The sequence below is a fragment of the Mercenaria mercenaria genome, chromosome 6 (assembly GCF_021730395.1).
Source record: "Mercenaria mercenaria strain notata chromosome 6, MADL_Memer_1, whole genome shotgun sequence".
NCBI lineage: Eukaryota > Metazoa > Mollusca > Bivalvia > Venerida > Veneridae > Mercenaria > Mercenaria mercenaria.
The window spans coordinates 48,331,516-48,355,990 of record NC_069366.1 but is presented as its reverse complement, the minus strand read 5'-3'; the positions used below and the strand labels follow the sequence as shown (position 1 = coordinate 48,355,990).

Below are 24,475 nucleotides of genomic sequence, written 5' to 3'. Positions count from 1 at the left end.
ATAGGTTTGTGTACCAAAACAAACTTTGACCTTGACGTTGACCTAGTGACCTACTTTCACATTTTTGACGGTACAGGCTTCAAATTTGGACCACATGCATAGTTTTGTGTTCCGAAATGAAATTTGACCTTGATTTTGACCTAGTGACCTACTTTTACATTTTTCAAGCTACAGCCTTCAAATTTGGACCACTTGCATAGTTTTGTGTTCTGAATTGAAATTTGACTATGATTTTTACCTAGTACCTACTTTCACATTTCTCAAGCTACAGCCTTCAAATTCGAAGCACATGCATAGTTTTGTGTACCAAAATGAACTTTGACCTTGAAATTGATCTAGTGACCTTTCACATTTCTCAAGCTACAGCTTTCAAATTTGGACCACATGCATGGACCACATGCACAGTTTTGTTTACCGAAATGAACTTTGACCTTGATTTTGACCTTGAGCTAGTCTTGAAATTTGGAACATTTAAAAATGGCTCAATGGTGGGCGCCAAGATCACTCTGTGATCTCTTGTCATAGACTTATATTCTTGTCTGTTGTAGGAAAAAGTAAAAGAGGTGTTAACTTTTATCTGAGAAAGTTGGACTTCATTAATGACAACCCCCAAATTTAACACCTTTATCACTTTTCGGGATCTAAAATTCTTCCACCACCATTTTTATGAAGCATGTAATAGAGGCATGCAGATTTTGATTGAATGCTACAAAATTTATGCATTCTAAAACAGTAGAATAAAAGAAAACATTATGCCATTTAAAAAGGGCATGGCATTGATTTTGTTAGTGATCAGCCGATATAAAGATGAAAAATTCATGCAGCAGCAGAGGATTAGTACATGTTTATAATGTCTATTCTTTCAGTGTGCTAGAATGCATGAATATAGATTGAATGAGAAGCTTCCAGGGCCTAAATCCAGGCTGTCTGTCCATCTATTATTTCTAGAAAATGTGTGTCTTGTATTAATTAAGTTGTGTATTTGCAGACATGCCTTGATTTTTATCTAGGATATATAATATTTTGATTCCAGCTATTGTAAATATTAAGACAAATTTATTTTTTATGCAGTATATGATATTATATCTGTCCATATTTGTGCCCAACATTCTCACAACCTCTTTCATCTATGGCAAGATATTATTAAGCTATTTGACAGATGATGGATTGATGTTGTTTAAGAAAGGAATTTTTGACACTGATGTTTGTTGCTTTTGTTGTTCATTTAATACAATAAAAAGCAAACAGTTCGTATTTTAGATGGTCCAGATAACGGACAGGTTATTAATGACTTCAGGTTCTGTGTGGAATATTCATTGTTCAGGAGCAATAGAAATTTATCTGAGGGAATTTGAACTGAGTTTATGCTGCTTGAGGGAAGTATTGACTAAACCAAGGTTATATTGTTTACAGTGTTGTATAGAGGTATTTTCTCTGTAGAGGGTTTGTTTAACTAAGGTTATATACATACAATGTGGCAGAGAAATAATTGCTGTTCATTGGGGTTTTAAAACTACTGGTATGGTTATACTGCATTAAGTGTTACAGGGGAAATGGGACTGTTAAACCAAGGTTATACTGTGTTCAGTGCTACAGGGAAGTAATTGCTTTTCATTAGGGCTGTTAAACCTAGGTTGTACCGTGTTCATTGCTACAGGGAAGTAATTGCTCTTCCTGGGGGCTGTTAAAACTAGGTTGTACTGTGTTCAGTGCTACAGGGAAGTAATTGTTTTTCATTAGGGCTGTTAAACCTAGGTTGTACCGTGTTCATTGCTACAGGGAAGTAATTGCTCTTCCTGGGGGCTGTTAAACTTAGGTTGTACTGTGTTCAGTGCTACAGGGAAGTAATTGCTTTTCATTAGGGCTGTTAAACCTAGGTTGTACTGTGTTCAGTGCTACAGGGAAGAAATTGCTCTTCATTGGGGCTGTTACACCTAGGTTGTACCGTGTTCATTGCTACAGGGAAGTAATTGCTCTTCATGGGGGCTGTTAAAACTAGGTTGTTCTGTGTTCAGTGCTACAGGGAAGTAATTGCTCTTCATGGGGGCTGTTAAAACTAGGTTGTACTGTGTTCAGTGCTACAGGGAAGTAATTGCTTTTCATTAGGGCTGTTAAACCTAGGTTGTACTGTTTTCATTGCTACAGGGAAGTAATTGCTCTTCATTGGGACTGTTAAACCTAGGTTGTACTGTGTTCAGTGCTACAGGGAAGTAATTGCTCTTCATTGGGACTGTTAAACCAAGGTTGTACTGTTTTCAGTGCTACAGGGAAGTAATTGCTCTTCCTGGGGGCTGTTAAACTTAGGTTGTACTGTGTTCAGTGCTACAGGGAAGTAATTGCTCTTCATGTGGACTGTTAAACCTAGGTTGTACTGTGTTCAGTGCTACAGGGAAGTAATTGCTCTTCCTGGGGGCTGTTAAACTTAGGTTGTACTGTGTTCAGTGCTACAGGGAAGTAACTGGTCTTCATGGGGGCTGTTAAACCTAGGTTGTACTGTGTTCAGTGCTACAGGGAAGTAATTGCTCTTCCTGGGGGCTGTTAAACTTAGGTTGTACTGTGTTCAGTGCTACAGGGAAGTAACTGGTCTTCATGGGGGCTGTTAAACCTAGGTTGTACTGTGTTCAGTGCTACAGGGAAGTAATTGCTCTTCCTGGGGGCTGTTAAACTTAGGTTGTACTGTGTTCAGTGCTACAGGGAAGTAACTGGTCTTCATGGGGGCTGTTAAACCTAGGTTGTACTGTGTTCAGTGCTACAGGGAAGTAATTGCTCTTCATTGGGACTGTTAAGCCTAGGTTGTACTGAGTTCAGTGCTACAGGGAAGTAATTGCTCTTCATTGGGGCTGTTAAACCTAGGTTGTACCGTGTTCATTGCTACAGGGAAGTAATTGTTCTTCATGGGGGCTGTTACAGGGAAGTAAATTTTGCTCTTCATTGGGGCTGTTAAACCTAAGTTGTACTGAGTTCAGTGCTACAGGGAAGTAATTGCTCTTCATTGGGGGCTGTTAAACCAAGGTTGTACTGTGTTCAGTGCTACAGGGAAGTAATTGCTCTTCTTGGGGACTGTAAAACCTAGGTTGTACTGTGTTCAGTGCTACAGGGAACTAATTGCTCTTCATTGGGGCTGTTAAACCTAGGTTGTACTGTGTTCAGTGCTCCATGGAAGTAATTGCTCTTCATGGGGACTGTTAAACCTAGGTTATACTGTGTTCAGTGCTACAGGAAAGTAATTGGTCTTCATTGGGACTGTTAAACTTAGGTTGTTCTGTGTTCAGTGCTACAGGGAAGTAACTGGTCTTCATGGGGGCTGGTAAACCTAGGTTGTACTGTGTTCATTGCTGCATGGAGGTATTTGCTCTTCATGGGGACTGTTAAACCTAGGTTGTACTGTGTTCAGTGCTACAGGAAAGTAATTGGTCTTCATTGAGGCTGTTAAACTTAGGTTGCTCAGTGTTCAGTGCTACAGGGAAGTAACTGGTCTTCATGGGGACTGTTAAACCTAGGCTGTATTGTGTTCAGTGCTACAGGGAAGTAATTGCTCTTCATTGGGGCTGTTAAACCTATGTTGTACTGTGTTCAGTGCTACATTTAAGTAATTGCTCTTCATTGGGGCTGTTAAACCTAGGTTGTACTGTGTTCAGTGCTACAGGGAAGTAATTGGTCTTCATTGGGGCTGTTAAACTTAGGTTGCTCTGTGTCCAGTGCTACAGGGAAGTAACTGGTCTTCATGGGGGCTGGTAAACCTAAAATGTACTGTGTTCAGTGCTACAGGGAAGTAATTGCTCTTCATTGGGGCTGTTAATCTTTGGTTGCTCTGTGTTCAGTGCTACAGAGAAGTAATTGTTCTTCATTGGGACTGTTAAACTTAGGTTGCTCTGTGTTCAGTGCTACAGGAAAGTAACTGGTCTTCATGGGGGCTGGTAAACCTAGGTTGTACTGTGTTCAGTGCTACAGGGAAGTAATTGCTCTTCATTGGGACTGTTAAACTTAGGTTGTACTGTGTTCAGTGCTACAGGGAAGTAATTGCTCTTCATTGGGGCTGTTAAAACTAGGTTGTACTGTGTTCAGTGCTACAGGGAAGTAATTGCTCTTCATGTGGGCTGTTAAATCAAAGTTATACTGCATACAATGTTATAGGGAAGTACCAAGGTTATACTACATGTAATGATACAGGGAGCAAGATTATACTAAACACTTGTTGGCTATGTCTGATAGAGTGCAAAATCAGCAATAACTGTACTCCATACAAGCATTACATGAAAGTGAAGTCTAAAAGCCCTAGACATTTACTGTCTGTCTCTAATATATTGCCTGGTATCGTGAACACATTACAAGCTATTGTCCTAGGATCTGAAAACTTCTGGCTCCAGTTCCAGAATTGTTTAGATAAATGTCAGTGTTGGTCTAGATATAAATGATATCAGTTTTTGTATGTATAATTGTGTAATCCTGCACTATTCTGTGGTTACTTGACAAGTTCCCATGTAAATGTATTGTCTATGGCTGATAGCATCGTGCCTTTAATGAATCTTTCATGTTTATTGACCATGATGGCTGTTTGAGTCAGCTCTTTCAGGCATAACACTTCTGCAAGTTATGAATTGATTGGAATAATGTTGATACTTTATAATATCTACCCACAGAATCAAGTTATTGTTTCCGCAGTACCTCAAGGGCATGGAGTGGCAATAATTTTGACACCAGGGTATCCAAGTCACGGCAGCAAATTCCCATTGGTACTTGGATGCCAGGTTGCAGATTTGCAGGCTGCAGAATAAACATAACAAAAATTTGATAAATAAAGAATTAAAAAGAGGGCATTATGTAAATTTACTTCCCTTTACATAAAGTATTTCCATATCATTAGTGTAAGATTTCAAAGTTTTGTGACTGTTTACAGAATGAAAAAACAAAATGGTATTGGACTTTAATAAATAGGTAAATATGAGGACATAGTATGTACAGATGCATTGCACTTAAAACAGTTCCAACATTTAGTACATTTATCAGGTATGTCATGTAGGAAATGAAAATAATAAGCCAAGTAGAAGTAGGACTTGATAAGTAGAAGTGGCAGCTTGAAGTATATAAGACAGCCAGATGCCACCATGCAAGAAGATGTATAAGCATACTACTGTAACTCCCCAGTAACAAAGAAAGTGAGATAGTTGGAAAAAGAACCTGTTTTCAAAATTGTTATATTTTTCTTCAATGGAAGGTCATGATGGTAGTGACAGACTTTTAGTCATTTAGGTCTTTTTCAAAATTTGGTTTACAACTTGAACCAGTAAGCAGCAGGCACGAATTGTGACAAGTCTGTCACCTGTGAGCATAACTTTTGGGCACAACATTGATACTGATTACTCTGCAACCATTTAACCTGGCCTGCTGGCAGCTCTTGATTTTGGCTTTGCAACCGGTGCAGACCAAGATCAGCCTGCACATCCGTGCAGACTAATCATGGTCTGCACTGATCGCTATTCAGTCAGTAAATTTTCAGTGAACACACCTTTGAGTAATAAGTGGTACTGTTCAAATTGAATGATGGACCAGTCCATTTTATAAATTTAGCAAGGTAAAGGTTATAATGTGACAGTCATGAAATTGCATGGTATTGACCAAAATATTTATTTCATGGGGATATGAATTTCTTTTGAATCAACGTTTGAAGATCAAATGGAGGAAGCCATCCAGCTGGCTTACGGAAGGTCGGTGGTTCTACCCAGGTGCCCGCTCGTGATGAAATAATGCACGGAGGGGCACCTGGGGTCTTCCTCCACCACCAAAGCTGGAAAGTCGCCATATGACCTATAACTGTGTCGGTGCGACGTTAAACCCAACAAAATAAAATAAATAAATTGAAGATCAAATGAATTAGAATTGGATTTAATTTTGTGGATAGGAGCAACAACTAAATCAGCACAGATTAGTCCCTCACAAATATCAATAATTTTAACCTTCAGCCTGCTGGCGGCTAGTATTAAATATTCCCTTTGCGACCAGTACATAGAAAAATCTTCAAAATTTTCTGAAAATAAACCAAAAGGCCTAGAGCTTAGATATTTGACATGTAGCATTGCCTAGTGGTCCTGTACAAAATATGTTCAAATCATGACCCCTGGGGTCGAAATTGATCCCGCCCCAGGGGTCACTTGATTTTACATAGGAAAATTTTCAAAAACTTTATAAAAATAAACCAGAAGGCCTAGAGCTTAGATATTTCACATGTAGCATTGGTCGCTGTTCAGTCAGTAAATTTTTATTGAGCACCCCTTAGAATAATAAATGGTACTACTCAAACTTTTGCTGTGACTTTTTACCGCAGTTATAGCCCTTTGATGGTTTTGCAATCTAGAATACAGAAAAAAAAATGGTACTGGTCAAATGTAACAGGACTGACAAACGGACAAACTTTATCACAATTTCACAGGACGGACAGACAGACAAAAAGTGGTCGTAATTCCTGTTTTAAAATGAAAAAAGTCTATTTTAGAAATTCAGCTTGGTAAAGGTTGAAGTATATGGAGATGAAGGCAAATAGTACTGAGACATAATATGGTTTAGTATATAGGCAAATACTAAAGAGAAATCTAAAGGTTATAAGGGTGTGGCTGCCATATGTAAGATAAATCTAATTTAGTCTTATCAATTCTGCTCTTTGTGTATTATAAAATCATGTTTAGTGGTAATAAACTGATTGCTGCAATTAAGATAAATTTCTGCTTAATTTTTTTGCTCTGTTACAGTAATTATGATATAATGCCAGTATGCTAACATGATTGTTCATTTTTTTGACTGCCTAGCCGTTATTCCTCTTTTAGTTTCCTTGAACCAAGTGTTCAGGCAAGCAGATGTTCCGGCATTTACATTTTACTTTGAACAACTTCTTCTCATATATTACTTGATATTGATATATTTATAAGACATTGTGTCATGACATGTATTTAAAGTCAAAAGGTTGTGGTCAGAAGAGCACCTTAGGATCATCTTGTACCTCTTCTGTAATGTTCCTGCCAGTTGATTCCAGGTAGTTACCTACACAGAGGCTACAGTGTATCAGTTTGCAAACTTCCAGTGTAACAGTTGGAAAGTTGACATTTGCATCATATATGCTGATAATTATGCATACCTTGCCACTCCCCCCTTTGAAGGATGGGTATATTGCTTTGGTTTCAGATCAATATCTAGAGAATGCTTTGGCCTACCAAAGTCAGACTTCATGGATCAGTAGATGACCTGTATTGTTTTGGGGACCAGTAGGTCAAAGTTCAAGGTCACAGTCGCCTTAAGACAGAAAACATTTTCTAATCATTGAGAATTGCTTTGGCCTACACTAGTCAAACGTCTTAGGATGATTGCATATGATCCCTATATGAATATATTATTTTGAGAGTTAGTAGGTCAAAGATCAAGGTTTACAGTGCTCTTTAGACTGATAACCATTTACAGTAAATAATTTGAAAATGCTTTGTCCTAGGACTGTCAAACATTGATTAGAGGACTGCTAGAGTTTTGAGGCTCAGTAGATCCAAGTTCTAGGTGACCTTGGCAAATTTTTTTTTGATTAATATTAGCTAGAGAAAGTTGAGCCTTTGAACATCAAACTTAATAACTTTATTTTCGGGTTATCAGTATATGACCCCTTTTGTTTGGGGTCAGTATGTCAATGGTCAAAGTCACAATATTCTCAAGACTGAACATGGTTACAAAACATTAACTATAGAATGCTTTGGTGTAGAACTGTGAAATTTCATAGAATGATTGCCTATTGTTAGTGAATGGCCCATATTGTTTTGAGAGTCATTAGGTCAAGGTCAAAGTGACATTGAGACTAAAACGGGTTTTTTTGGCGCCCTTGAGATATAGATAATATATAATAGGATATAACTTGAGGACACTTGGGTCCAAAGCCATCGAGATTTATAACATGCTTATCTATGGTTGTACTTGATGAATCCTTTTGTTTCTAGTGTGTCATTAGATTAACTTTACTGCATACTTAAGACTTAAAATTACACCCAGTTTTTTTTTCCAACAGGCCATATTGGGGCATATTTGTTTCAAAAACAACTCTTGTTAGTTGTTTGGTTTTGTTGCAAGGCATTTAAGTTATTACCTAAAACTGTGTTGTTAAGTTTCCTTCTTGAATTTCTTATGTCAGAAAATTAATTTCCAAACTCAACTTGCTGGACTATTAAATGTCAAAATCTAATGATATTTCTGTCTTCTCAAGCATCATTTGTCAACAGCACTGTTTCACCAAGAATTGGCCTTGATTGTCCTAATTTGAGACAACAAGTCCTATCTGTATCTGGCTTAAATTTTATGGTGCCAGTCAGGGTAATTATGCATTAGCTATCAGACCTTGACTGGGTTTGTGACACCTTTTCTCACAGAGTATGATATTTATGATGAGATATAAATTTCCTGTGAAAACCCACTTCTGCTGTTTTATTAATGGCATCAGATTGGAGGTGTCATGTTAGAAATAGAATATAACAGCTTCATGACTGAAGCCACTTCCTGCACTTTGTATCCAGACAATAAAACTGAAAATTTTGCAGTGTCATCAAAATCATTAAGTCTGGATTATTAATTTCCAATATCAGCTGATACACAGTCTCTGGAATTCTAGTGGGCAGATAGAGAGATCGAGCAGGATATATGCATGAAACTTGGGTAAAGCTCATGGTCATAACTGAAGATAAAAATTTAGTCCTTGATATCAAGACTAAAAATTGTCAAGGTCACAGCATAAGGTTTAATGTTTTAGTCTCCATTTTTGTGTCTGTTTCATAACTTCTTAACCCACTTTTGAACATATTTGCTTAAAATCTTATGTAAGTTATATATTAATAATGTAAGTTTTCAATAACTTTACTTGTGGTTTTCAGACACATAGACATAAAGAGAAAAATGGGCATGTAGAGGGGCACACAAATGGATATGCAAATGGTCATGTGAACGGATACATGAATGGACACGCAAATGGTGTATCAAATGGAACAGCAAAAGATTCTGTAGTTCAATTTGTAAGTCAAAATCATTGTTTTTAGCTCACCTGAGCACAAAGTGTTCAAGGTGAGCTATTGTGACTGGTCTTTGTTCGGCGGCGGCCAGCATCCGTCAACATTTGCATTGTTAACAATCTAGAGGCCAGAGTTGTGACCCAAACTTTATGCAACTTGGTCAGAGTGTTTGTTTGTTTGTTTGTTTTGGGTTTAACGCCGTTTTTCAACAGTATTTCAGTCATGTAACGGCAGGCAGTTAACCTAACCAGTGTTCCTGGATTCTGTACCAGTACAAACCTGTTCTCCGCAAGTAACTGCCAACTTCCCCACATGAATCAGAGGTGGAGGACTAATGATTTCAGACACAATGTCGTTTATCAAATAGTCACGAAGAACATACGCTCCGCCCGAGGAACAAACTCACGACCCCGCAAATCGTAGACCAAGGCTCATACCTACTGAGCTAAGTGGGCAGGCTCAGAGTGTTTGTCTTGATGATCTCTAGGTCAAGTTTGAAGCTGGGTCATGTGGGGTCAGAAACTAGGTTGGTAGGCCAGATCAAAGGAAAATCTTGTTAACACTCAAGAGTCCACAGTTTAAGCTTGAAACTCACGAGAATTGGTCAGAATGTTTGTCTTGATGACCTCTAGGTCTAGCTAGAATCTGGGTTATGTAGGGTCAAAAACTAGGTCACCTGGTCAAATCAAAAGAAAATCTTGTTAACACTCATGAGGCCATATTTATGACCTTATATTCATGAAACTTGGTCAGAATGTTTATCAAGATGATCTTTAGGCCAAGTTTGAAACTTGGTCATGTGGAGTCAAAAACTAGGTCTCCAGGCCAGATCGAAGGAAAATCTTATTAACACTCTAGAGACCACATTTTAAGTTTGAAACTCATGAGAATTGGTCAGAATGTTTGTCTTGATGACCTCTAGGTCAGGTTAGAATCTGGGTCATTTGGGGTCAAACATTAGATCACCCGATCAAATCAAAGGAAAAGCTCTAAAGGTTACATTTATGACCCTATCTTCATGAGACTTAGTTAGAATGTTTGTCTTGATGACCTTTAGGTCAGGTTGTTAGATCATGTAGGGTCAAAAACTAGGTCACCCAGTCAAATCAAAGCAAAAGCTTGTTAACACTACTTGATCAGAATGTTTATTTTGATGATTCCAAGGCCGAGTTCAAAACTGGGTCATGTTGGGTCAGAAACTAGGTCATACAATCAAATCATAGGAAAAGCTTGTTAACACTGTAGAGGCCACATTTATGACCATATCTTCATGAAAGTTGGTCAGAATGCTTATCTTGATGATTCCTAGGCCAGGTTTGAAAACAGGTCATGTGGGGTCAAAAACTAGCTCACCCACTCAAATCAAAAGAACGATTGTTTACAGTCTAAGGCCACATTTATGATTCTATCTTCATGAAAGTTGATCAGAATGTTCATCTTGATGATCCATAAGTCAAATTCGAATCTGGGTCATGTGAGGTCAAAAACTAGGTCACATGCTCAAATCACATGAAAAGCTTGGTAACACTCTACAGGCCACATTTATGATCCTAATATCTTCATGAAATGGTCAGAATGTTTATGCTCTCTACGCCATGTTTGACTCTGGGTCATGTGGGGTCAAAAACTAGGTCACCCGGTCAAATTGAAGGAAAAGCCTGTTAACACTAGAGGCTGTAAGCCCAATTACTCAGGTGAGCGATCCAGGGTCACCATGACCCTCTTGTTAAGCACTTTTAATTAACATTTTTTCAACAGTTCTGAAGCATAGATGCACTGACGTAAATGAGATACCGTATTTTGGTGTGTATAGGTCGCGGTAATGTATAGTCCGCATCTAATTTTTGCTCTGGAAATGGTCGGAAAATTTAAGTTCTAGCGTATTAGTCGCAGTTAAGTTTTGGATTTTTTACCCAGCAATATTTAATATTTACCGGCAAAAAAGTTATGGCGGCGGCCATATTGATGCCGTGGACTGAATTATTATCAGAACCTGATTGGTGGAAATCCGACTGTGTTATTTTTGATCCCAACTGTTTCGTACAAACAGTAGTATCGGTAACAGACTACATCAAAGAAAAGCGGCTTTTTGACACTAATTGGCAGCAGACGGTTTGCGTTTACATTCTGTAATTATGCAAGTTTAAATGTGAATTGTTTGCACAGTAATTATAACACCTTTCCGCGTCATGTAATTAAACGCGTTCTTTTGATTCTGAGATTAACAAAATATCTCTTTTTGGATTTTTTTTTCTTTTATTTAAAAATCAAAAGTAAAATATTATCTTTTAAGTTTTTTAATACGCGAAGAATTAGTATAAACAATGTTTGGAATGGATGACGGATCTGTCCGGATTTTATCCAACCCGGAGTACATGTCAGTGGCGTCCAGTAAAACGAAAGTAGAAACAAACGTAATTGAAATTGCAAAAACATCTTTGAATTAAAGTAATTCGTAATTTTAATAGTCTGTATGGGTTATTTACAATATATTTTATTGAAAGTAACCGCTATTGGTTGAAAGGCCGCCGATATTGATATTTTTTATCCATTTTGTTCGTTCGTAACAGATGCACGTAATTTTGCGAGAGCTACGATCAGAAAATTGGCCCGAAAAAAAACTCTGCTGGCAATGTTCTGTCATATAGGTCGCAGGAACTTTTTCAGGCAGCAAAATGGGTAGAAAAAGTGCGACCTATACACACCAAAATACGGTACATAAATCTAGGAGGTTGTCAAATAAAGAGTCATTTAAGGTTATATAAGGTTTTTGAGTCGGCTAAAGGCTGAAAGCCTTTTGACGAGTCCTTGCTGTTCAGCGATTCTCTAAATGGACTGAATAACACGTGAAGGGATGTAGTTCCATTTGATTTCTCAAACTTCAAACAGTTCACTGCATGAATGAAGTTAAGTTGTGTCAATTCCCTTTGCTATGACCAATATATGATGTAATCTGTCATATTTATGACTTGTAATTGTGCAATACTCGAATTTAACTCATTAAGCATAAATGTGCATTTTAAGAATTGCGCAGGCTTACAAAGCTTGGGTAACCTCCAGCGAAAGACAAAAAATAGTTCCACAGGGCTCCAGATAAGATGCGTATCAGCGTAAATTACGTATAGAAATAATGCAAATACGCATGTCTAATAATTTCTGAGCATATAAAAACGTATATAAAATTACAGAAACTCACACAATGCTTTTTAGCTCACCTGTCACAAAGTGACAAGGTGAGCTTTTGTGATCGCGCGGTGTCCGTCGTCCGTCCGTGCGTGCGTCCGTAAACTTTTGCTTGTGACCTCTCTAGAGGTCACATTTTTCATGGGATCTTTATGAAAGTTGGTCAGAATGTTCATCTTGATGATATCTAGGTCAAGTTCGAAACTGGGTCACGTGCCATCAAAAACTAGGTCAGTAGGTCTAAAAATAGAAAAATCTTGTGACCTCTCTAGAGGCCATATATTTCACAAGATCTTCATGAAAATTGGTCAGAATGTTCACCTTGATGATATCTAGGTCAAGTTTGAAACTGGGTCACGTGCTGTCAAAAACTAGGTCAGTAGGTCTAAAAATAGAAAAACCTTGTGACCTCTCTAGAGACCATATATTTCACAATATCTTCATGGAAATTGGTCAGAATGTTCACCTTGATGATATCTAGGTCAGGTTCGAAACTAGGTCACGTGCCTTCAAAAACTAGGTCAGTAGGTCTAAAAATAGAAAAACCTTGTGACCTCTCTAGAGGCCATATATTTCACAAGATCTTCATGAAAATTGGTCAGAACGTTCACCTTGATGATATCTAGGCCAGGTTCAAAACTGGGTCACGTGCCGTCAAAAACTAGGCCAGTAGGTCAAATAATTATTAAATAGAAAAACCTTGTGACCTCTCTAAAGGCCATATTTTTCATGGGATCTGTAAGTTCGAAACTAGGTCAACTGCGGTCAAAAACTAGGTCAGTAGGTCTAAAATTATTAAAATCTTTTGACCTCTCTAGAGGCCATATTTTTCAATGGATCTTCATGAAAATTGATCTGAGTGTTCACCTTGATGATATCTAGGTCCGTTTCGAAACTGGGTCACGTGCGGTCAAAAACTAGGCCAGTAGGTCTAAAAATAGAAAAACCTTGTGACCTCTCTAGAGGCCAAAACAGGGTCACGTACCTTCGAAAACTAGGTCAATAGGTCAAATAATAGAAAAACCTTGTGACCTCTCTAGAGACCATATTTTTCAATAGATCTTCATGAAAATTGGTCAGAATTTTTTATTAGCTCACCAGAGCACAAAGTGCTCAGGGTGAGCTATTGTGATCGCTCACCGTCCGGCGTCCGTCCGTCCGTCCGTCGTCCGTCCGTCCGTCCACACTTTCCTTTAAACAACATCTCCTCCTAAACCAACAGGCCAATTTTGATGAAACTTCACAGGGATGTTCCTTGGATGGTCTTCTCTAAAAATTGTTCAAAGAATTGAATTCCATGCATAACTCTGGTTGCCATGGCAACCAAAAGGAAAAACTTTAAAAATCTTCTTCTCAAAAACCAGAAGCCCTAGAGCTTAGATATTTGGTGTGAAGCATTGCCTAGTGGACCTCTACCAAGTTGTTCAAATCATGACCCCGGGGTCAAAATTGACCCCGCCCCAGGGGTCGCTTGATTTTACATAGAAAAATCTTAAAAAATCTTCTTCTCGAAAACCAGAAGCCCTAGACCTTAGATATTTGACATGTAGCATTGCCTAATGGACCTCTACTAAAGTTGTTCAAATCATGACCTCAGGATCAAAATTGACCCCGCCCCAGGGGTCACTTGATTTTACATAGGAAAATCTTCAAAAAATTTCTAAAAATAAAGCAGAAGGCCTAGGTCTTAGATATTTCACATGTAGCATTGCCTAGTGGACCTCTACAAAATTTGTTCAAATCAGACCCCCGGGGTCAAAATTGACCCCGCCCCAGGGCTCACTTGATTTTACATAGGAAAACCTTAAAAAATCTTCTTAAAAACCAGAAGCCCTAGAGCTTAGATATTTGACATGTAGCATTGCCTAGTGAACCTCTACTAAAGTTGTTCAAATCATGACCCCCAGGGTCAAAATTGACCCCGCCCTAGGTGTCGCTTGATTTTACATAGGAAAATCTTCAAAAAATTTCTAAAAATAAACCAGAAGGCCTAGGTCTTAGATATTTGACATGTAGCATTGCCTAGTAGACCTCTGCAAAATTTCTTCAAATCATGGCCCCCGGGGTCAAATTGGCCCCGCCCCATGGGGTTACTTGATTGTACATAGAAAAATCTTCAATATTTTCTAAAAATAAACCAAAAGGCCTAGAGCTTAGATATTCGACATGTAGCATTGCCTAATGGACCTCTGCAAAATTTGTTCAAATCTTGACCCCCGGGTCAAATTGACCCAGCCCCAGGGGTTACTTTATTGTACATAGGGAAATCTTCATAAATTTGCTTAAAATAAACCAGAAGGCCTAGATCTTAGATATTCGATATGTAACATTGCCTAGTCGACTTCTGCAAACTTTGTTCAAATCATGACCCCCGGGGTAAAATTGGCCCCGCCCCAGGGGTTACTTGATTGTACATCGGAAAATTTTCCAAAAAATTTCTAAAAATCATCAGTTTGACATTTGAAACATATTACTGTGGTGAGCAATCCAGGGTCATCATGACCCTCTTGTCTTGATAATGTCTAGGTCAAGTTCAAAACTGGGTCACATGAGCTCAAAAACTAGGTCACTATGTCAAATAATAGAAAAAACGACGTCATACTCAAAACTGGGTCATGTGGGAAGAGGTGAGCGATTCAGGACCATCATGGTCCTCTTGTTTAAAAACAAAATCTGAATCGTCTGGATGCGTTAGGTAACATAGCCGAACAGCCTTAATTCTCCCACATTGAACGTAAACACGCATCGTATGATTTCTATAAACTTTGCGTGGGTTGAATTTTGCAGTCAGTAAACGGATAAATTATCGGAAGAAGAAGCTCTTACTGGGTTGTTTAGTTACTACTGATATTAAAAATGATTTTAATTCTTATTTTTTGAGAAATAAACAAATCGGCGAAACATTAAATTGTATTTTCTTGTAGTTTTTGAAAACGAAAGTAGATCGTCTATGTTTGGCTGCTTTCACGAAACGAAACAACTTTTTTATGAAAAGATTTAAATAAGAGGTAATTTAACCATAAACTTCAATGTCAGATACTGCCAATTGCTGCTAAATGTCTTCGTATCATCACAATTTGTAAAATATATTGTTGAAACTGGAGAAAAGTGTAATCGTATCAGGATATAATATTTTGGGTAAATATCGAGCTGTGTTATGAAATTTTAAGAAAAAAACTTAAAACAAACTGAAACTGGTAGACTATACTGTCAGTACAGCAATCATTAGCCGACTCAGGCCCTTTAGGCCTTTTATTTTTGCTCCTCCCATCAAACGAATTTATAATTAAAAATTTCTTACTCCTTTGTTTTAAAATTGTTACCCATACTGCTTAGATAAGTATGTTTTGATGACACACTTTTATAAAAACATTTTGAAAATGATAAGACACCTTGATTTCAGGATGACCTGGTGGACTGGTCCAAGCCAGTTTTCTGGCAGGTTGGTGGCCTTGGGGATAAATATTACGATTGGGTACACAGTCCAATTGATACTTCCTTGAGACTGTTCCATAATGATTTTGTTGAGACGTTCTCAAAGGCACATTGGTGGACTGTGCCGCCTTTTTGGGTACCAATTATGCTGTTCTTCCTTATTGACTCCTATCTCAGATTTCAGTCGGAGACAGTGTACTGGAACCTTGTTGGTGTAGGAGGTAAGACGCTTTATAAATAAAAAAAATTTACTAAAATTATATAGTTCAAGAATTGGCTGATGGCAGAGCTGTATTCTGTAGATTAGGTTATATTGGAGATGGTTTTAAATTTGCTAATACTCATAATAATGCCATTCACATAATCAAAATATTCATGATTATTATTTTTTTTATGTCTGAAAAAAACAAACACTCTGGTTTTATGAATTCTTAACACTGGGAATAACGCTGTTAACCTGTGAAATTAAAAAGTAAATATTACGCAAATATTAACCAATTTACAGTACTGTATTAGTTTAGTTCGATGCTGCATTATTTTTGGCTGAGTTTCCAACAAAAAGCATATTGAATGAGTTGATACTACCCATACGTGAATCCATGTCTTTCAGCTGGGTATAAAATTAATATAACCTGATAGTACAGGAAAATGTGAAAAAAAAAATATTTTTATTGTATGCAGACTTCCCGCTGTTTAGTTAAAAATAATGCAGGTGGACTATCATTTCAAACTGTGCACCAAACTTTGAATGTCATGCAATGTTTTTTTTATTATTGCTCAAAGGTTTTTATCATTAGTTATAAACATTTAATAGCAAAACAAACAATTTGCTTCTTCCAGTATAGAATATATTTTAAGTATCCTTAGTGAAAATATATTGTGTAATCATATTATGCAAGTCCCTTGTTGAATGAGGAAAAAAGTATTTAATAGAAGATTTTTCTCTCCTGTAACTTAACATCTTGTACTCGCATCTTTTATGTTATAATGTATGTTTAGGAATATTGGTGGATACCAGGAAGTGCTTAGAAGCAGTTATTTATTTGAGCCGTACCATGAGAAAACCAGCATAGTGCGTTTGCGACCAGCATGGATCCAGACCAGCCTGCACATCCGCGCAGTCTGATCAGGATCCATGCTGTTCGCTAACAGTTTCTCTAATTGCAATAGGCTTTGAAAGCGAACAGCATGGATCCAGACCAGACTGCGCAGGCTGGTCTGGATCCATGCTGGTCGCAAATGCACTATGTTGGTTTTCTCATGGCACTGCTCATTTATGTGTAGATGTAACTTCTCTTCTATCATTACAGGGGTAGTGGTGTCACCAATTTTTCTTCCGGTGTTGTTTATTGGTGGATTTCTGGTATGGACTATTGTAGAGTATATTGTACATCGCTGGGTATTCCATACTACCCCACCACCTAACTCCAAATTCCTTATCACAGTGCATTTTCTGTTACACGGGCAACATCATAAGGTAACACATTTACTGATGCCTTAAAGGGGCAGGCCTCCAGATTTTGACCAGTTTTCAGAAAATTTAGAAATTGCTTATATTTGTTAGTAGGTGTAAGTTTTAAAAAAATGATTTAGTGAGTTCAAGGCAGTATTTATGTTAAAATATGTTAGAAATACCAGTAATTATGTTTTGTCACTTAAATGTTTAGTTACGCACATAGAAAATATTTGGTGGAAAAACAAACAAATTTAGCTGTACTTTATATCATAAAAAATAATGCTGATGCTGATTTATGTACTATCAGTTTGAAATTTGATTACATTGTAATATATAGAATATATACTACATGCAATATAGGGGCATGCTGTTTGACCCGCCCGCTTAGCTCAATAGGGAGAGCGTTGGTCTACAGATGGCGGGGTCGCGAGTTCGATCCCTGGGCAGGGCGTATGTTCTCCATGACGATTTGATAAAAGACATTGTGTCTGATATCATTCGTCCTCCACCTCTGGTAATTCATGTGGGGAAGTTGGCAGTTACTTGCGGAGAACAGGTTTGTACTGGAACAGAATCCAGGAACACTGGTTAGGTTAACTGCCCGCCGTTGCATGACTGAAATACTGTTGAAAAACGGCGTTAAACCCAAAACAAACAAACAAAAGCATGCTGTTTGAAACAAATACTAGCTCTTCTATAAAAAAATGTTCCCTTTGAAACTTCATATCATATTTTGATATTTGTTGCTAATGGTCTTGCACACACAGGCTGGTTTCATTAATTCATCTGTTGGGAATGTGCTAACAAAACTTTCATGATGTTCATATTTTTTTCAGATTATATAATTGTTGAAGGCACTTGGTAAAAGGGATGTTTGGGATCTAGAATGTAGTGCTGATAGATTTATAGAATTTTGAAATATAAGAATGCTTACTAATAAGTTAAAAATTAAAGACCAGAATTCTTTTTTTCTTGTATTTTTTGGGAAAAAATTAAGCATAAGGTCTGATGTTCTTTTAGTGAAATTCTTTCTTAGTTCGAGTACATCAAGTAAATTAATAGAGGGCAGTAGGAGCATTTTTGATTTAGCAAAAAGAGTTTCCTCGTAGAAAAATTTCTGTGTTTTTGACTCAATATTTAAATGAATCTTGGTGCAATTCATCAGCATAAATTTTGTCGGAAGTGTATGTCAGATTATTAGTCCCCTACTGGTTGAAAACCAGTTTCGGGGACTATAGGAATGCACTTTTCCGTCATTCCGTCCGTCCGTCCGTCCGTCCGTCCGTCCGCAATTTTGTGTCCGGTCCATAACTCTGTCATCCATGAAGGGATTTTAATATTACTTGGCACAAATGTTCCCCATGATGAGACGACGTGTCATGCGCAAAACCTGGACCCCTAGCTCAAAGGTCAAGGTCACAATTGGAGGTCAAAGGTCAACAGGGCTTTTTTCCTGTCCGGTCCATAACTCTCCCATCCATGAAGAGATTTTAATATTACTTGGCACAAATGTTCCCCATGATGAGAGGATGTGTCATGCGCAAATCCCGGACCCCTAGCTCAAAGGTCAAGGTCACAATTGGAGGTCAAAGGTCAACAGGGCTTTTTTCCTGTCCGGTCCATAACTCTCCCATCCATGAAGAGATTTTAATATTACTTGGCAAAAATGTTCCCCATGAGGAGACGATGTGTCATGCACAAAACCTGGACCCCTAGCTTAAAGGTCAAGGTCACAATTGGAGGTCAAAGGTCAACAAGGCTTTTTTCCTGTCCGGTCCATAACTCTCCCATCAATGAAGGGATTTTAATATTACTTGGCACAAATGTACCTCATAATAAGACGATGTGTCATGCACAACTTTCAGACCCCTAGTTCAAAGGTCAAGGTCACACTTAGCAGTCAAATGTTAACATAGCATGAACAGGGTCTGTTTCGTGTCCGATCCATAACTCTGACATTCATTAAGGGATTTTAATATCACTTAGCACAAGTGTTCCCCATGATGAGACGACGTGTCGTGCACAAATCCCGGACCCCTAGCTCAAAGGTCAAGGTCACAATTAGGGGTCAAAGGTCAACAGAGTTTTTTTCCTATCCCGTCCATAACTCTGCCATCCATGAAGGGATTTTAATATTACGTGGCACAAATGTTCCCCATGATGAGACAACATGTCGTGCGCAAAGCGCAGACCCTTAGCTCAAAGGTCAAGGTCACAATTGGAGGTCAAAGTCAATAAGGTGTTTTCCCTGTCCGATCCAGAACTCTGTCATCCATCAAGGGATTACAATATTACTTGGCATAAATGTTTGCCATGGTGAGATGACGTGTCATGCGCAACACCCAGTACCCTAGCTTAAAGGTCACACTTTGAGATCAAAGGTCAAGAAGGATTTTTTTCCTGTCCGGTCTATAACTTTGTCATGCAAAGCAGGATTTAGATATCAGTTGGCACAAATATTCCCCAGGATGAGACAACATGTCATGCGCAAGAACCAGGTCCCTAGGTCTAAGGTCAAGGTCATATTTAGAGGTCAAAGGTCAAATTCAAGAATGACTTTGTAAGGAACATTTCTTCTTCATGCATGGAGGGATTTTGATGTAACTTGGACCAAATGTTCACCACCATGAGGCACCCTTGTTTTTAGAATTACGTCCCTTTGTTGTTACTATAAATAGATTTTATTGTAACTTTTTTATTACTGGCGGTAGAGAAAAATCGAGACCACTTTTCTGTGGTACAGCATGCATGTTACATCCAATTTTTAGGTGTATTTTGACCTATCTCTACCTGGTAAAGAGTTTCTTGTGGACTTATATTATACAGATTTTTTTTTTTTTTTTTTTTTAAAGATTAATTTCCCTTTGTTGTTACTATAAATAACTTACATGCTAACATTTTTATAATCAGCCAAAAAAATTCAATATGAAAACAACTGTGGGTTTTTATATATGCACATTTTAATCCAAGTGTGTTGTTATCACATATTGTATATTTAGTACAATATTGTTTATACATCATTGACAGATATCAGTTCATTATGTTATACTGCAGTAGAGAAAATTAGGTGCCTTCCAGTAGGGGACTTTGTATTGCATGGCAATACTTCATTCACTTGTTTATTCTGGAGTTACGACCTTTTTTGTATGCCAGACAAAATAGGACAAATTATGTGATCAACTGTGGTGATGGACAGGACAGGGTTGTGGTGTCCACTTAAGTTGTCTTTTCTAATTTCAACAGTCCTTAGCTAGTGTTCACCAAACTTAGTGACAATTTTTATGGGCCTGATATTTTGGACAAGTTTGATAACCAGCTTGATCCTTTCAGTCATTTTCATTTATTGGCCTTTTATTACTTAAAATTGCAAAAAAACTGACAGTGTCCACTTAATATCTTATTTAGTAAGAATGTTTATGGGTATATTGTCTTGGTCAAGTTTGTTAACAAGTAGAATATTTTTCATTGTTAAGAGTTGTGGCCCATATTTGTTGAAATCAGAAAAATTGATGACGAGTGTGCTCAGAAAGTACAGTATTTTAAAAATCAAAAGTTATTTACTGTGATGGGAGTAGAATGTGACTGTTTTCAACTCTTGTTTGACTTTATATCTTTATTTTATCATGCATTTGCTGGGGGCAAGTGTCATGTGATATTGACATCATCCAGGAAGGTCTAATGTGGGGAGTAGAAACTCCGTATAAATCTATACATTTATCTGTATTATGCTGTCGTCCATACCTGTAAATATCGACCAGTCGTTAGCGATCGATATTTTGTTTTCGCCACTATCGATTAGCGTGTAATTAGCATATTACCTCATGTTAATCATGGAGCTATAACACTTATTGTTCAAAGGGTTTACCAGTCACATGTTAAGTGGCGATAATTAGATGATCAGAGATTGATCTGAAGGGATTCTGAAGCAAAAACAGCATGCGACTGCATGTGGTGATATGCTTAATTATTATAAATTATCTCGAGCTCACTTCCCTGAAGAAATATTTTACCACGTAACTTCAAACCTGTATCAAAGGGCCGATTTTTGTTGGATTTGAATAAAAAAATGGAAAATAACAGAAAGCTGACACTTTTCTTAAACTTGTAGAGCCATAATTATAATTATTGTTTATAATGTCAGATTTCTTCATACAGAAACAAACATTCTTCTTGAACGTAGGGAATGTTTAAAACGAAATTGTTGTTTAAACTCCAAAAATTAGTTTAATAAATTTAATCTTAAAACTGATGTGTGAAAAATACAATGTATTTAAATTAAAATGACAATTTTTTTTTTAAAAGGCCGACAACGAAGTTACATTTAGTATTCTGAACTTTTAGATAAAACTACAGAAAATCATCTAGGTTTAACACGCATTTAAATGGTGAAGAACAGAGCAATATCATAAACAAATATTTTCAGGCAACAGTTTACAGTTTTGACTTGCTATTTTCATGAAAATATGTCCTAATTTTTTTGTTCTAAATACTCTGAATCAACAAGGCAAATATTATGTAAAAAACGACATCTTTTCTCTCTGGGTAAGACAGGTCTAGATTTAGCCATTTTCACAGGGCGAAAAGTAACATTAATGTAGATATTTTCCATTTAAAAACAGATGCAGGCAATAATTTCATGGCAGAACTTGTTTTCAACAAAAAATTCAACAAATGCTTTCCCAGATTTTCATTGAAAGGACGAGTTAAACTGTAAGGCGTAAGTGTTTGAGTAATAGCACAATAACCTACGGTATACGCTTCGATTGGACGACAGCATAAAATAAGATAAATGCCGGTTTCCAGTCCCCGTATCAGTTGTTCCAGCATCATCCTTGTTTGCCTGTAAATTCAAAATTGAGCTAGATACTTTAAAGTAAAAAAGGCTACTTGTAGTTCTTTTGAATGATTCAATATGTCTGCATGGTATTAGCTTGAATTAAAGGAGAAATCAAGAAACAAAAAAACATAGGGTAGGTGAATGGAAGATAAGAAACCAGATGCAAATGTACATTAAAAACTGGTAATTCAAAACCTATGGAAGCACCAGCTGTGTCTTGAAATTATAAAGAACAAGAGCTGTGTATAAAACATACAGAAGGCAATTGGTCATGTAATTTTATATGCCTTGACCTTTGAACAGATTACCACAAAAACAACAGGGGTCAGCTACCAACTATAGGCAACCATCCTATGAAGACTGTCTGCCTTAGGGGCAGTAGGGGTCATCTACTGACCACATGCAATCATCAAATGAAGTTTGAAGGCTGCAGGCCACATTGTTCTTAACTTATTTTGCTGAAACCGTTTATAGTCTCAAGGTCATTATGATCTTGATCTTTGACCTACAGACTCCCAAAACAGCATGGGTCATCTACTGATCACATGCAGACATGGAATGGAGTTTGTTGACTGTAGGCCACAGTGTTCTTAACCCATTTTGCTGAATCTTTTTTCAGTATCAAGGTTATTATGACCTTGACCTATTGCCCCCCCCCCCCCCCCCACCCCCCACCCCCCCCAAAGTGGCTGACCTCAAGCAATCATCCTATGAAATTTGACTACCGGTATTGTAAGACCAAGCATTCTTTGTATCTGAATGGAAACCAAATGGCAGAACCGAGCAGCACACAGACAGACAAACAGACAATATACCCCATAGAAGGTAGAAGGGGTGATAAAAATAAAGTACTTGTTAAAGTGATGATGAGGTTTGTATCTGGAAGTAAAAAGATTAATAGAGCTGGCTGGATATAACTAATACAAGAATAAAAGAAAAAAATTAATAATCTTCTGACTGAATGCAAGAAAAAAACAAAAGTAAGGATTAAGCCAGGTGGAAATGAAAAAAAAAAGATAGAATTGAGTGTGGTAACTGGAAAGTAAGGAAAGGAAGTGGACTTGGTCTAAGGAAATTATAAATATGCTTCACCTCTAACATAATAAAGATAACAAAGGAGCTTGGTCACTAATTAGTGGAGAAAAATGAGAATAAGAAAGAAGAATATTTATTATTATGCAGCTTTTGTGTTAAAGTTTATTATGATAAGGTACCATTATTGTTCCTTCTCTTGAGAAGGAATATCTTAATTCGGTAAGTCACACTTGACTGAGCTACTGATATCGAAAGCTGTTGTAATTTCAAGCTGGCCAGTTAAACTCCGTGACCTTAGAAATTACCTCTGACGTTAAACTAGTCTTTCTCAATTAAGGGGACTCTCTGACTGAACGCGAGGATGATTGATTGATTCTTTAATTTCCTCCATTCTTGAAGAACATAACATATGTACATTCAGTCGTCCAGATAGTATATCAGCAAATTTAATTGTAAACAACAAAATATTGTTGTTACCTTCAAATGCATGGTTAATATGTGAAAACAAACCCCATTGCGACTCTCTAATTATGCGCAACAAATTCACACATCAAATCATAATGGATTGACCGGGTCAATGTCTTATTGCCGTATTTACTCTACTGAAAGTGGTAACAGATTTAATTTGTTGTTGGATTTAACAATTTATGTTAAATAACTAGCGTAAATACTTACCTGACATTTTTTGGCAGTATAAAACAGACATTGCAAACAAAATTTTACAAGATGATCATTTTATATTTATATAGATGTGCTCTAGAAGGAACTTTTGCTATGCTTTAACTTGTTACTTTGTCATTATTTACATGTTACTTAACCTTTACCCTGCTAAATTTCTAAAATGGACTGGTCCATTATTCAATTTGGGCAGTACCACTTACTATTCAAAGGGGTGTTCACTGAAAATTTACTGACTGAAAAGCGAACAGTGCAGACCATGGTCAGCTTGGACGGATGTGCAGGCTGATCTTGGTCTGCACTGGCCGCAAAGGCAAAATCACTTGCCACCAGCAGGCTAAAAGTTAATATACTTATAGTCTTATAATTTCATCATAACTGTATGTTCAGGGATCTGCTGGTGCTTCAGTCATCATGTGTTATGTACCTATGATGTATTGCAACATACAGATTAATTAAATTTACATGTATCATTCTCTTTACAGTCGCCAATGGATAGAACTCGCCTTGTGTTCCCACATGTACCTGCTTGTGTGCTAGCAACAGTTATATACTTCTTGTACTGGACCTTAGCACCTACGGCTGTAAATCATGTTGTGTTTGCTGGTACAATTTTTGGATATCTGTGCTACGACATGACACATTACTACCTACATCATGGCAACCCTTCGTCATCATATTTCAAAGATCTCAAGACATATCATGTAAAACATCATTTTAAAGCACAAGATCAAGGTAAGAAATGGTGTTATTTCAATGCATTGAAGTTTGTAATTGTATAAATCTAAGTGTGAGATATAAAGCAGTGGAATTGTTTTGGTGTCT

The 24,475-nt window shown here is 37.4% G+C and overlaps 1 protein-coding gene across 1 annotated transcript in view; it reads left to right on the top strand.

The window, feature by feature from the left end:
* The window catches only part of LOC123548970 (fatty acid 2-hydroxylase-like), a 51,266-nt gene that overhangs the window by 12,201 nt on the left and 14,590 nt on the right, over positions 1-24,475 (top strand). The window contains exons 2-5 of the mRNA XM_045336685.2: positions 8,892-9,029; positions 15,613-15,865; positions 16,955-17,121; positions 24,136-24,385. Coding sequence (XP_045192620.1) covers positions 8,892-9,029; positions 15,613-15,865; positions 16,955-17,121; positions 24,136-24,385 — 808 coding nt within the window. The remainder of the gene's footprint in view (positions 1-8,891; positions 9,030-15,612; positions 15,866-16,954; positions 17,122-24,135; positions 24,386-24,475) is intronic.